Source organism: Epinephelus lanceolatus, chromosome 5 (assembly GCF_041903045.1).
Source record: "Epinephelus lanceolatus isolate andai-2023 chromosome 5, ASM4190304v1, whole genome shotgun sequence".
Taxonomy (NCBI): Eukaryota; Metazoa; Chordata; class Actinopteri; order Perciformes; family Serranidae; genus Epinephelus; species Epinephelus lanceolatus.
The window spans coordinates 15,961,205-15,977,244 of record NC_135738.1 but is presented as its reverse complement, the minus strand read 5'-3'; the positions used below and the strand labels follow the sequence as shown (position 1 = coordinate 15,977,244).

Below are 16,040 nucleotides of genomic sequence, written 5' to 3'. Positions count from 1 at the left end.
CTGTGCCAGCTTTCAAGAGCGTGGCGGCAGGCTGCGTCTGAAGTTGCTAGACAACCTCAACAAGCACCGGGTCATAGCCTGTTTACCTGAAATCCTGAGTGCAGAGATGATCTTCTTCCAGGCGCTGTTTATGTGTGTAGGCTTATTGTCCGTGGGACAGATGTAAAGCTCTGACAGCCCTGCACTGAAATGATCAACTTCTCCCTATTTATCACAGACTGATATTTATGGATAAAGGGAAAGACATCTGTCAGCTGTGATTGGTTGGTCCTTGTCACATGACATGCGGTGCGCGCTGCTGCGTTCCAAAAGTTGAACTCAGTTTGTCTAAGGACACAGCCATTGTGCCCTGAAAAATAGGAACCTGGGTATGGCCGCATAGTGACTGCATTAACTGGTCATAATTCTTATCCTCAGTCAACTGTTAACATCTCTAATTTGGACCAATGTTCGAGTGCTGCCATGATGGGGATGGACAGAATTTGTGGCTGAGATGACAAAGAGTTGCAGAAGTTACTGACAGTGTGCAGAAAAGGGACAAACATGAGCCTTTTCACCCGGGTGTCATGTCTCTATCACTGCCGATTGAAGCTGATATTCGTGACTACTGCAGTCATTTGTCCTGGGTATGAAAGCCAGTTGTAACCTTAAAACAAAAGCCAGATGTGAGTGTGCTAGTGGGGGTTTTCTCCAGGAGAGGAGAGGAGCTATAGGGGGATTAATAACTGATGTGATAACTACATTTCAAATCTTAATCCTTTATAATACTTGTTATAGAAATAGCGCTCACCTTACTGTAAGACATTAATGTGTTACTGACCAGAACAGGGCAAAGAAGGCCAAGTATAAAGGAGGAAGTGGAGGAAATGGTAGTAGTAGTAGATGCGGCATTTCTGAGCTTTGAGCTTTCTTTACCTCTTCTCTGATGCTTAGCACTTTTGACATCGAGTATTGGAAGAGGTCATACTGAGATCTCTTCTCCCTTTGTCCTTTTTGTAATAGTTGTCCTTGCGCTGAGCGATTACGGCACGAGATTGGGTAATAAACGTATGTAAAAAGGAGGACCATGAATTTTAGAGCGGGTTGAATGAGCTGATACACTTTGAACGAGTTGCGCAATAAAGGGAGTACTCCACACAAGATTGGTGCTCAGAGAAGAAAATTGGCAGAATTCATCAAATGTTCTGCGGGCATAAAAACCTCAGCAGCAGCGTGTAGGGCCTTTAATGTGAAAAATAACCCAGGGGCCTTGTGCGGTGTGTTTTATGTGGTTGCAGGGGTTAAAGGAGGCCTGTACATTGGTTCATGTAGAGATGTTGGGGGATTGTCAGATTTCCCTGGTGGTATGCTCTCTCCCTCTCTCTCTCCTCTCCTCCCTCTCATGTCATTGGAGCATTGCTTGAGTCGCTCAGACAGTAGCACTGACAGTCTAGGAGTGATTTATGCAGTCATAAGGGCTGTACTGTAGCAGGCCTTGGCCCGTATTTTATTCTGACACTTATTATTGAAATGAGACATTTGGGCGTAAAGAGGAACCCAAGCCGTTTTCTCACAGAGAGGATGAGGTAGCAGTCATGCTCACATCCAAACTCAGCCTTGCAGCATTTGGAATTACATCAGGGAGTATTTAATTCCATCCCTCTGCTGAATGTTCCCGCTCTCACTTGTATATATTTTTTTTATGTTGGAAAATGCAAATTGAGTTTCACAGGTTGAAAGACCGAATTGCAACACATTGATGTTGAGCTGCAGCGTAGCAGCTGCTGTTCAGGTGCTCGGAGCCGCAGAACAGGCAGACTGCAGCAGTCTCACCGTCTCCCGCTCTACAGTAGTTACACAGAAACAGAAAAATCAACAAACACTAGAGTAGTGAAGTCAGGTTCCTGGAAATATAAGTCCAGTTTATATTCTGCATAGACAATGTTGCGTGATTGGCAGTTGGAGCCTGTCTGAGGTTTTCGTTGGCATACATTATCAGAAGTTGAGCCAGTGTTTGAAAATATCTGCGTCTGTGATAAAAAGCCGTCGCTGCAGGCCTGTGTACATAAACACTTAGAAAGGAAGTCAGCGACAACTTCCAAGGGGCGCTCTGGTCGCCAAGGGGTTTAGGGCACAGACTGTGAACTGCAACATCCCTAGTTCAACTCCAGCCAGAGACCTCTGTTGCATAGCATTCCCCATCTCGTTCTCTCCTTATTTACTGTCATCACTCGACTGTTGTCCCTCTGATAAAGGCAAGAAAATGCTTTCCAAACATGATGACTTTTAAGGAGCAGTTTGGTGTGAAACATCCAATCAGAGATGCTGCGGCTGCAGTTACTTCATTAGAAACCTGTCATAACAAAAAGTTCTACATTTAGAAAATATGCTTTCTTACCAAGACTAAGATGAAAACGTGGATACCACTCTCATGCTTATATGCTAATTATGAAGCTACAGCCAGCAGTTGATAATCTTAACAGCATACAGACAGGAAACAGCTAGCCTGCTTCTGAACAAAGACGTGTGCAAATGACAAGTTGTCATTTTCCATCATGCAGGAGACTAACATGGAGAAACATACTACTGCTCCCTCCAACTTCCCAGCTGTATTCTCCCAAGATGTAAGCAGGTTTATCCACACAATGTCTTGACATGTCTCATCCACAGTGGGTTGACTCCAGGGCTGGGTAATAAAACAATCTCGATGGGGAATTCTGATAATATTTGTCGATAACGATGATAAACTTTGGACATTTGTCCTCTATGAATTGATCTATCAGCCTGTCACACAGCAGAAATAAATGCCACAACAGCCAGTCAGTGTGTTGCCTCATCTCTGTGTCACAGCTGCAGGAGGGTTATGCTCCGCACACAGAGTGGCAGCAGCGTAACTTCAGAGCAGAGCCCACAGCTGAGGCAATAAAACAGACTTCAGGATTTTACTGGAGTCACGGACGATATTGCTCATTATCTATAAGTGCAACAAAAGGCAGACAGTATAATCGATCTATCAAACACATACTTAACAATCAGAGCACAGACTTGCAGACAGGTGGCTTCTTCGGCCACTCTGCCCACACTAACTTGTTGCCTTCTTTTAATTTACACTCGATTTGTTTTACACAGCCACAGAGCTCATTATGCTTAAGTACTGAGAGTGAACTCGTGTCATCCTCCAAACTGAGGACATTTTTGACAGAAAGCTAACACCACGTCAACTATATGGAAGTCAGAAGTGAGGGAACGCAGATTTAGGGTGCTCTCAGACCTAGAGTTGTCTTGCTTTGGTCTGAATCAGGGACTAATTTTGTTACAGAGTTGCATAATTGCCTAGAGTTGGTTCGTGTTTTCACAGCAGCATTTACAAGCGGACCAGATCAAATGCCTTGTGCAAGAAAGCTGCTCCTGATTGGTCAGAATTTCCATGCGGAAAAAACAGGAAGTAAACAAAACGTTGAAGAAGAGTTCACTTGCAAGATAAATGTGACACTTTCTAAAGTCACAATGGAGGGACAACTACGCAGGTTGATTTTAGCACTGCTCATCGTGGACTATATTGCTGTCATTGTTCATTTTAGTCAAACCATACAGTTTGAAAACGAGGCACGGCTCCAACTAGAAAACAATGTTTTGATGCATTGGATGTGCTGAATGTGCATATTAAGGCAGTACAGGAGGAGGTGCACATTAATAATCCTCCAGGACTGTAACATGCTCATGTTTAACCCAAACAATGTGTCATGTGACTGCAGTTGGTTCAGATCCAGGTCGGAACACATTCTCATCACAAACCGCACCAGAGTTCCACATCTTCAAGAAGGTCTTGGTCCGCTTGTTTTGGTGTGCACCCGAGTGTGATTGCTGTGTTCACACCTGCCCAAATGAGCCGCACTTAGGGGACAAATGAACTTGAGTTCGATTGAACCGAACCAAACAAGGCTTCTGGACTCCTGCCAGTTCAGTCACCCGAAAAAGTACCATCCCAGTGACCACACCGTTTAATATATGTTATATATCATGATGAATATCAGTGTCAGTCAATATGGAGAAAGTTATTATGAATATATTTTTTTGCCATATCGTCCAGCACTAGTTGACCCATCCACATTTCATGAGTTGGATCATAATTCCATTAGTTGAGATGGCTGACCAGTAGCAGTGCCGCCTCTTCTATCTTGAAGGCACAGCTCTAGTTACCGTACGTCCTTTGCCTCCCCTCTAATGTACCTCCACTTCCTCTGGCACTGTCACCACTCCTCAGTTTCCTCCTCCAACTCTTTCATCTGAGGCCTCCGCACAGCTGACTGGACCTTAACGCTGACAGGTTATGCTGCTTTCCCCCCCAAAAGATGAGGAGATAGAACAGGCGTGTAATCGACGGCAGTAAGCGCTACACTCCCGAGGCCGGATGACCTACATGTTACACTTTCTCCATCTGCCTGCATACACTTAACACCCCACAGGCTGCCACTCAAACCAGCAGGTGACGACACACAGGAGATATAGGCTGTGTGTAACAGAGGCTCACTGCATGTACAGATGTTAGGCACAACATTCAAGGTTACATGCGCTGGTTAAACAGCCTCTGATGCTCTTTGGACTGCTGCTGAAAGCCTTGTTTACGTGTCTGTTTAACCGAAGCAGAAAGGATGACCTTCACATAATTCAGAGCATTTCCAGTTCAAGCAGGACGCGAGTGAAGATGGACACTTTCTCCTTGTGCACAGCATAAACTCCATAAAATTAAAAACAAAAACATTTCATTAAGATTCAAAGTGCTACATGCAGGCCATAAAGCAATGTATGCAGTTAATTCAAAGGCATAAAGAAGCTAATGGACTATTAGAGTCTACTGCCTGGGGCTGCCTTTTCTCCTCGCAGAAGAAGTACATCAATCACTTCTATCAGTAATCCCCTGCAAGCTGCCGGCTGTGTCTGCGCCTCCTGCCATAGAAATGGTCCCTCAGCAGAAGCAGCATCAGATGTGGCTGAAGTTGACATCTTAACAGATAAACTGGCCCCACTTTACTACCACTGTCACTACATTCTGCCCTCGGTGTTTGGGGATATTGATGGGAGGCAGCAGTCGATGAGACAAAAGCACTGACAGAGGAGACGCCCGAGGAGCCGAGCTAAGCTGCTACGTGTTTGTTCTTTGTTGCTTGTCCTCATACCTGGAGGATGCGTGATAAGATGGGACACAGATGAGAAAACCTTCAGGATCGTGCTTTGCTGCAGGCGACGACAGGCTTGCAGTTGTAAAAACAGTGACTTTTGGTGAAGTTTTCAAGTAAGTCTGTTTGTTTGCGCGTAACAGCTCAGAGCAGCTTAAAGGGATGGGTGATATTTACTGAAGCGGAGACTTAATGCACTCAGCTGCGTCACAAGTACACAATTTTTGAATGTCTTTGTCAATAAGGGACTCTGCCACAGCGAAAAATGAAAGAAAAGAAAAGAGGTTTCATCCTTTCGTTACACTCCACTAAGCTGGTTTACTGCATTTGTTGTGGGGAAAGGCTGGTGGTCGTCTCAGGGGTTTTGAATGAAAACACATTTCTCTTCTGGCTACAGCTGCTGCATATCCATGTGCAAACAGCCAGCAGATGTGACTTGGTCCAGCTACTCCATCCCGACGCCCAGTTTGTTCCAACTTTCCAACTTTTACCTGATCATCTCCTGGCCCAGTTGCACGGCAAATGATCTCTCATGAATAATCACCGTCGTTTTGTTCCAGACCAATAAGATGATTCATGTTGACTCTGTGCATATGGAGCCGTTTTGGCCATGAAGCACTCGCAGAGCTGCACTGGACTTGATAAACACTACAGCTGCTAAATAATTTGTTGCAAACAGACTTTGTTTACCAGCATGTGTTTATGAATGAATATGTATTCGCATATTTTGCATGCACACTTAACGAGGATGATTTATGCTACATCAAAATGTGTGATGAAACTTTAAGAGGCCACAGCTTGTACAGAGCATAAGGCAGTGACTGTGGGAAGAAATGGTGTTTAAATTTGACAAGATTAAAGCTACTTAGGAATGAAGCCAAATGCAAAAATGATGCCATTAAAGGACCAGTGTCTAGGATTCAGGCGGATATATTGGCAGAGATGAATATAATATAATAAGTATGTTTTCTTTAGTGTATAATCACCTGAAAATAAGAATAGTTGTGTTTTGTTACCTTAGAATGAGCTGTTTACATCAACATAGGTAGCGTGAGAAACCAAACCTTGGCTCAAGATAGGACTATTTGCATTTTCATGGCAGCCACCGTAGTTAGCAGCCCTCTTAAGAGCAGCGTCAGAAAAACACAGATTTCAAGGGTTTTACCTATTATAAATCACCCAGTCCATTTATTTAAGAGAGGGAGAGACCTCTGTGGATAATTTTGCTCCTGATAAAAACCTTCTAAATGTCAGGATCTTAAGTTATCAGAGAAAAAAAGGTGAGCATACATTAGTAGATGCTGGGCTAGCAGCCTGTCTGGCAAAAGCATTGGAGAAACACTCATTGGGGGTGTAAATCACCAGTTTCATCACAATATGATATTATATCAATTCTTTGGACAACAATACAATATTTGCCGATATTACAAAGACTGCCACGATACAATTTCAATTCAATATGATTTAGGAGCCACACTTATCTTTTTTTTTTTGCTTTTGACCATAAAAGATAAAAACAACACATAAATAATGTAAATTACTGTAACCACTTAATTGCAGTAAAGTTTACTTTAAACTGACTCCACTAACACACATCAAACAGCACATGGGATAAGTTAACCTTCAGGGCTTTCTGCCAAGGAGACCACTCTGGATAAAATCTTATCACTTTAACCCAAACTATTGTCTCTTTCCTAAAGTTCAGGGCTATCTGGCTTAGAGCCCTGAAGGCAAACTTCTCCCTACAGCCATAAAACAACAACATCATTTAACACAATCAAATTCAGCTCAGTAATAACCGTCAAGGTTCATGGACAAAACAACTGTTTTTTTGCCAGTGACTCATTATTAGCTGTAGCATGTTTACATTGCATAAATTAGCTTAGCGGCTAGCAGACTTTTTGCCTCTATTTATAACTTAACAGACCACATTAACATGGTTATTTTTCTTACTCAACATTAGTTGAAGTCACTGCATCTCCCGACAGAACAGCATGGTTGACTTTCAGCCTGCATGCATGGTTTTTTTTCCAGCCAAACGTTGATACAAAGCAGCTAATGTTGCCGTAGTGAGAAGTTAGCGGGATGAGGCATTACGTCATGTTTTATTTCGTAACAGCATTGTTTACATACGCCATGTGCTCTGTATGTTGACCTGTTTTTTCTCCGAAATCCAAAATTCAAAATATTTCCAAATTGCTGATTTATTCCAGACTAAATGATGCTGTCCTCATCGTCTTTCTCTTGGTTGCTGCTGTTTGACAGTGACACAGACTTCTAAAATAAAAGTGTGTCCTAAAGATGATGATAGGGTTCGATGTTTTCACTTTGGATCAATGACATTGGATCGTTGATCATTTAATCGATATATATATCGATCCAGATCAATGGATCGTTATGTCCCTACTTATTTGTAACATGAAACTGCTCAATTCAGTGTTTGTAGCTGCTTAAATGACTGGGTCATTTTGTTTTGAAGAGGAAGAGACCTCAGCAGATAATTTGGCTCCTGGTAAAAACCTCTTGAACAATGAACACCAAATGAATCCTAAATGGGAGTACACACTTTGCACATCGGAGAGGTTTGTGCTGGTTGCAATCTGCAGCCCTCACTGCTAGATGCCTCTAAATCTCTCACATTGTTCCTTTAAAACTCCACAATATAGTCCTGCTCGCTGATGGTGCACTTTTGCAGAGCTTTCCCAAGACATCCTAAGGACTGTTCTAAAAGAAATCTTCAGTGTGAGAGTATCTGAGAATATCCAGGAAGCTGCAGCCAGGCTTATAGAAACCCTTCCCATCTGTCAGATAGGACTGCAGATCCACACAGCTAACGGAGCCAGTGTGTTTAGCTGGATAGACATCAGCCAAGGGGACGCCACAAGGATGGCGAAGTCCCTCATGCAAGAGTTAAGGCTACTTAATATTCTTGTGTTGATTGGGGATTAATTGTTCCATCTGGCTCTCATGAAAACCAGTCAAGAGAATAAAAAAAAAACACAGCACTCCCTCCTTTTTTTCCTGACGTGTTTCCTCTTGTTTCATTATGGTCCTGGAGTATGGCTAGCGAGCACTGAAGCTTGGAGGAGGAGCCTGGACCTGACAGGCTGTACCAAAGGGAGAGCTGGGAAATTTGATCATTTTTCTCTGGGACTGTCATACGCCATAGGCTGCCTCATTTGTCTGCTCCAACTCCTTTGTTTCCAGCAGGCTCCCTGTTCCAGGATTAGCCTGCGGAGTGGGACACAGGCAGGGAAAAAAAAAGAGACAGTCAAAGGAAGTATATAAGCTAATTATTATAGTGCTCCTTGTTTCTTTAATACAGTACTTAACTCTAATGTACGTGCTGCAGTATTTAAAACCTGCTGACTGGCTGAAAAATCAGAATGAAAGCAGGTTTGGAGTGTGAGGGAAGGAGGGATGAGGAGGAAGGCTGCACGATGGCACTTTTATTTTTCCTCCAAATTGCCCTGCAGTTCCACGGGAGCGGTGTTGACCCACTTTATCTCCCACTCAGGTGATTAATGCATTATCGCTACAAACAAAGGTCACGTCAGGAGGCAGGGGAGCAGGCCAGAGCACAACAAGAGCTAAGGGAGTTGTATATACGGCTACTGTTAGGGCTCAGAAACAATAAGTTGTTTGTTGTTTTGTAGGGCATCGCTCCGTCTCTGGAGACGCACACTGAGAAGTGAAAGTAAACAATAACACACAGACACTCCACATGCATGTGTGAATATGTGAATGAAGCAGGGATGAGAGCAGCACACTATTATTGTATTAAAAACATTATTACATAGTAAATATTTTTTATGCTTCCTGTTAGCGGGTAATAATCTCAGCTATATGGAAGTCTTAATTAAATGAATAAATTAAAGGAGCCACTGTTTATAGGCTACCCATGAAGATTAGTTTACCCATCAGTTTTAAATGTGTTCTGTGGTGCTTCTGGAGGGAGCTTTCTAAAGTTAGACAATACTTTATTTCTTTTTGTTTTTTCTCCAACTATAGAAGCACAGTGCCAAATTGTTGGAGTGCCCCTTTAAGAGGAAGCAAAGTTGGGAAACCAGCTGTGTAACACAAAGACCCAATGGCCGTGTGTGTGTGTGTTTGACCTAACTTGGCAACAGAGACCCATTTTGGGTAGTATTGGGTCCATTTTTTCTGTCTTTGCTTTTCATCTGCTCACACAGTAGACTGGTTGTAGATTGGAGTGTTGGGCGCCCTTGATGGTATTTGCAAGCTCAGTCAGAGGGGCCAAGAAATTGTGAATGTTTGCTTCATATTTTTTTTCTTGGCTTTTCTTTAAGGTTTGAACTTATTTATGCTGAATAGTTTGAGCTTTTCTGGTTTCTAAACATCGTTGCAATTCAACAGTCTTGAGTATTATAAATGCTCGCAAGTCACAGAGATACACGTCCTGTGATGAAGGACAGCAAATAGATATTGTGTGCGTTTCCATCAACCTGTTGTTGTGTGCTTTTCCTATTAGCATGTAAAAATCCTGAGTGAATCTCGAGGTATCGCAAAAAGTTGTCACGCTTAGGGAAGGTGGAACAGTTGGTGTATCTATAAAAGGTCATGCATGCAGGAGGCTGCTGCAATTTTTGGTGACTAGACCTTCATCGGGCAAAACTAATGAAGGTCTAGTCCTGATGTTCTAAAGCTGACATTTGCCTGATGAAGGTCTAGTCACCGAAAAATTGCAGCATTAAAATAATTATTTTTGCAAGTCAGACAGTGTGCAGGAGTCTTTTCTACAAGTTTTATTCTTCTCATCCCTCTCCTAAACACATGTTTGGAAATAGAGGTGTGAAGTACTCCTTTTTTTAATGTGGCAAAATACAATGGAAACAGATTGACGTATCGTCATCATATAGGACACTGGAAGCTCTCTTTGTCCTCTGAATTGCTTTTAACACACTTGTGTAAACACACAGAGCCGGTGCCAGAACCCCTCTAGGGGCAAATCTTTAAATTAATTGTTCAAACTAGAGATGCACCGATCCAGCTTTTTCAGTTTCTATACCGATCCCGGTGCTGTGGCTTTGAGTATCAGCCAATACCCGATACCAATCTGATATCATGGTTGACCTAAAAAGCTATATACCTTTACATGTAGAAGAGAAAAAACTAGAGGCATCAGGCATTGATGACTACACAGTTCTATCCTAAGATAAAATGAAACAAGATGAAACAGATTAATGCAATGATGAACTATTTATTTTTAACAAAAATAAACAATTGTGCAACAGCAGTTGAAATAGTGTGAAATTCCTCCACACAGCAGATTCTCGCCTTCACTCCATGACATATGACGTAGCTCGCGTCGCAATAGATGTAAAGGGAAAGGATCACCTCAGGTATAGATTGCATTTTCCGATACCTGATCCACCTCTTTTGATGATATTGCAGCCGATATTCCATTCAGATATCGTATCGGTGCATCCCTAGTTCAAACTCTCTTTTTTCACTTTCCGATTTGCTCTCTGTCATTTTTCTTCATTTCCTTCCTTTTCCTTTAATGGTATGATGGCACCTGACTGGGGAATTAGCACCACCTACTGGTAGGAGATGGAAAAGCGCATAAATTTGCGTTTTCACTTGCTTATCTTTTGAAAAATTGGTTTAACTTTAAGCTACATTTAAATGGATACCAGACTATAGGCATGTTTTCAAGAAGTAACAAGTAGAGCTGAAGCAAACGCCTATTAACTGATAAACAAAAAAATAAGAGGGAGTAATTGTTCAAGTAAAAAAAAGTGAAACAAAGCTTCACATTTTCAGGCTCCAGTTTCTCAGATGGAGGATTTGCTGCCTCTTTTCGTCATTAGTATATTAGACTGAATATCTTCATGCTTTGGAGTTTTGATTAAGAAAAATTAGACATGTTTTTTTTTATGTTTTTCTTCACTATGATCTTTTACATTTCATATAGCAAACAATCAATCAATTATGATAATAATGAGAAGACTAATTAATGATAATGGTTGAAGCATGAATAATTGCAGCCCTGGTCACAAGCCAAAATGAGTGGGGAACTAGAGACTCAGTGTTCTGCATAACCACATGTTAATGTGCTTAGTCGAAGGAAATCTGTTCAAAGACACAAACTGACTGGCTGGTCGTCTGTGTCTCAGATGGGGTCTCTTGAAAACATAACATGCGAGCAGACATATTTATTATAAAAATATAAAACATCCGTTCTGAGCCCAGCTTTGCAGAGCATTTATGCTGTCAGGCTCTATCAGTACTTCAGCACTGCTCAAAACATGTCGAGTCATTTCTCAAAATATAACGTGTCAAATTCGGCGTGATGTGTCACAGAACATCCACAAGTGCAGAATTAGCAGTGGAGTATCCAGGGTTGAAAATACCAGCTCTCTCTGTCGGAGTTCCCCAGTGGCTTCTGCATCTTTAATGTTCATTTAGAAGCACCACATACACAAACTGTGGACTGCTCATGAATTTAGGTCATTTTGTTAGAGTCTGAACGAGGCTGTGTGTTTTCATTTCTACCACCGTGTTGCATTTTAAAGAGAGTTTGTGATGTAAGTTATGAAACAGTGCTGCATTTGAGTTCCCCGGCCCTGCTGTATTTCCCCACAGCTGACGCTTTCTTTCACTTCTCCAGTTATCATTTAAATACATTTCAGTTTGCTGTGTGAGCAAAATGCTCCACTCCAAAACCGTATTTAAATACAAAAGCAAGTGTAATTATGCTGTCTACCCTTTTTTTTTTTTTTTTTCTTTCTGCGGTTATCTAAATTATAATCTCTGGTTTCAGCATTTAAAACCAGAGCACATTCTCTAAGGTATTCCACAGCCATGGCTTCTCTTCCAGAGAAATTACTGGTGTTAAATGAAGCAATGATTTTCTTTATATGTGCCAGCTGTAGTGCAAATGGTTTTCAATCTGCCAGAAAATCCAGTTCATTTTGAGAAGATGAGGTTGAAGATGGACTGAGTGAACAGGGGCCATTTGGGCTTTGATCTAACATTCAGATAATGTTGCATCAAAATGTGCTTTTCAGTGTATGTTTTCCAATGTTATCTTCATAAAGATTTCCTTTTGATCATCTGTAGGGGAGACATCCAGGAAAAAAAATATAAATTTCTATCTGAATGCATTCACGCCCAACACAACTGTAGAGCTACAATATGGAGAAATGGCCCTGAAGGCATAATGTTGGCTTTATACAGTGTGATGCAGGTTCAGACACTTTGATGGTGGTATTGTTGGTTTTGTTAGTGACAAGTTTTTCAGCAAAGGCTGAGACAAAGTGTCTGGCAGAGGCTCCGATACATAACATTGAATTAATATCAATACATGAAAGGAATATTTCACTTGCAAAACACCATTTGTATATTAAAAACTATTACCTGATATTCATGAGGAAAACTTTTTCTCGCTTGCCTCAACGGTGAACGGAGAATCCAAAAAAAGATGAAGATTATTTATGAATTTAAGTAAACATGGCAAAACTAAATCAAAACATCTGTTAACAAAACTCTCACACAACTCCTGCAAGTCTCATTTATCCAGTCGTATCCTCAGTGCTTCACAAATACACACATTTTCACTAAAACATTATATTTAAAATAGTGTTTCCCAACTGGTCCAGCTACAGGGTCCAGATTTCTCCTTAGTCATTAGTTCAAGGTCCACACAGATTAATATAGTCAGTGAATACTTGCATTTGGCCATGTTGTTGAGCTAGTTTGCTGTCTCTGTCAAGTAGCTGTCTGTTAGTCACTCACTCTACAGCAGGAACTGGCACTTCAAAATAAAGCCTCTGTGCCAGATATTCACTGCACTTAAAAAACAAAGTGTGTTTTATACAATCTTGACACATTCGTGAGTTACTTGTGGTCCATTCAGAATGGGCCTGCGACCCACTTTTGGACTGCGATCCACAAGTTGGGAACCACTAATCTAAAACACTTCAGTACAAACAGCCTCATGAGCGACCAAGAAGCGTGCCTGAGCACATATGCATTTGAACTCTGCTCAAGTGGGGCTTATATTCACGTGTGTGCTCAGGCACGCTCAGGGCATGCTGCTCGTAAATAAAAGTGTTTCAAACAGTGAGGTTTTAGCAAAAATGCATGTGTTCGGGAAGTACTGAGCATCTGACTGGATGAGTGAGACTTGGATTATACTGCACAAGTTGTGTGAGAGTTTGTAAACAGATCTTAAGGAATAGTTTTCTTGATGATAAATATGATCCCCAATGACTTCAACTCATCAAGAACGTTTGCCTTTTTTGGATTCTTCGTTCACTGTGGAGGCAGACAAGAAATCAAAGTTTCCTTTACATCTTTAAAGTAACTTGCAGTGAGTAGTTAAACACTCAAAAGTTATGTAAGACTTTGTGCTAATAAAGGAGGCTGGAGAGGTGGAAGGAGATACATTTCTGCAAGTAGGCAGCAGACTGAATGAGCGCCAGAGGCCACATTTATAAAACAATGCGTAGGACCCATACTGAAAATGTACGTCCGGACAAAAGCCAAAAAACATTAAACAATTTCTCCAATCAGGCATCCGCCTCACCATCTGCGTCACCATTTTCCTGTCTCCAAAATGTTCATAAGCATGGGTCAAAATTTCTTCCATCAAGTCTGTTTTTAAAGAAGGAAGTGGCGTACGCCTCTTTCAGGCCTCGTTTTGTGCATACGCAATGTTTATAAATGAGACCTCAGATACTTTTAAGACTAATGGACACAAATGTGGTAGTGGGTTTATGTCTGAGGCTCCATCATGGCTGTGCAATATACAGTATCGATATTGTGCTAGAGACTAGATATTGTCTTAGATGTTAGATATCGTACTATTGTAGGTGTTGTATTTCTCTGGTTTTAAAGGCTGTATTACAGTAAAGTCATGTGATTTTCTCAGCTTACCAGACTGTTATAGCTCCGCTATTATTTGCCTTTACCCACTTATCATTATATCCATGTTACGAACGATTATTCATCAGAGATAGTCAATCCTACAATATGGTTGCATACATCGATATCAAGGTATTTGGTCAGAAACATTGTGATATTGTGATATTTCTCCATCTCACCCAGCATTAGGCTTCATTTTATTTAAGGTTTTACATACAACTCTCAGATCTGCATCTAATACTTAGCTTAAAGAGCAAAAAAGGAGCAAGAATACAAGTAATAGTAGGTGTATTTTGGCTTCCATCATGGCTGGCTTTTAGTCTAAAGTCACTTAGCCAGAAAATTCTGGTTCTTTGGCTCTGCATACTGAGTTTTAGAAGAACAAGTATGTCCATCTAAATAACTTGTTTCTATAGTAACAGTCAACACAAAAGAAATCACATTGAGTTGAGTTTTCATATCACAGTCAAAATAAACACAAGTGTTTCTCCCTGTCTCCCACAGGTGAATGGGAAGGAGTTGTCCAAGTCCAGCCATGAGGAGACTGCGGAGGCCTTTCGCGCTGCCAAGGACCCCGTCGTGGTGCAGGTCATCCGGCGGACCCCTAGCGGACGCCCCCATGGCCCCCCTCAGGAAATCCATGTGGTGGATGTGTGCACTCAGACCGACATCACCTTTGAACACATCATGGCGCTGGCAAAGCTCCGGCCTTCCACCCCTCCTGTGCCTGACGTCTGTCCCTTCCTGCTCTCTGACAGGTACGCACGACAGGAAATGCAGTCACTTCACATCTCTGTGAAATACATCAGCAGTGCTCACACTGAATAAATACACAGTGTGATGGTTAGTGATTCAGAGCAGGGAATGGAGTTTGAAGGAGGTTGGTAATTTGATATAATTTAATATATTTGTATTTGATTTGATATAATTACAAAGCATTTTGTTCCGGTGCCACAAGAGTTTGTTGTTGTGTCCTTGTTTTGACTTTGGCTGAGACTGATGGTAATTAAGAAGGGAGGAAAAAAGTAGTGAGAAATGTTATTGAGCTATGAAGCAGAAATATCAGTGTTTGCAGGATTAGCATTACAAGTATGCGTGACGCCTGTAAAATATAAATGAATTGTCTAACCAGCTGCATAGTCTGACAAATATAGATTTGTTTGATAAATGAGCTTCTCAACATCCTTCATGTCTTCGTCTCACCGATGGGACACACTGAATTTAAAAAAAGAGAAATAAAGGAAAGGGCTAAGTGGTCGTAATTAACCATTAATACAGAATATATGTGTGAAGTGTGCGCTGCATTTCAATGTTTAGTTTAAAGCATTAATTTAAATGTATCAGTGAGGAGGAAGTATGAAAAAGTTGATTAGTGGTTCCAGTCCACTAAAAATGTAGTCATGTATGACAGCCTCAAGTGACTTTAATATTCAGTGACTGTTGGATTTGGTCTCCATGGTCAGTAACACAACACACCTGGTTTGTTAACTGCATTTCTACATTTTCCACCCTTTCTATGACATTCATACATCCCGTCTGCCTTAATAATCATGCACAGAAACAACTCAGTTGTAAGATTAAATGTATTTCTGGGGGTTACATGTCTGTAGACTGAATCACAATGTTTGTTTACAGTAACTTCTGGATAGATAATCCCAGCGTCATTTACATAAACTTAAACGGCACCGAGCAATCGCTGCCTCAACTGTTAAAATCTAGTTTAAAGGCAAAGTGTGTAAGATTTAGAGGATTTGGGCCATGTTTACATGAAAACGATCCACTGAAAACAGAATCGTTCCTCATTTTCGTGCCTAAAAAAGTTCTGTGTTCAGACGACAACGTTTTGATAACAATCTCTGTGCACACGGATCGGCAAAGATGACCAAAAATGCTGTAGTATACATGCCAGGCCAGTAGTTGGCGGTATGACTCTGTGATGAAACAACACATGCCTGCACACATGCGCTTCCCTCTATAGAGTGGTGATGTATA

General features: G+C 41.4%; 1 protein-coding gene across 2 annotated transcripts in view; it reads left to right on the top strand.

Annotated features, from left to right (window-relative positions):
• Positions 1-16,040, top strand: part of LOC117262804 (PDZ domain-containing RING finger protein 4) — a 197,343-nt gene that overhangs the window by 150,842 nt on the left and 30,461 nt on the right. For both annotated transcript variants that reach the window (XM_033635952.2, XM_033635953.2), the window contains one exon: positions 14,553-14,806. In XM_033635952.2, the coding sequence (XP_033491843.2) occupies positions 14,553-14,806 (254 nt within the window). The remainder of the gene's footprint in view (positions 1-14,552; positions 14,807-16,040) is intronic.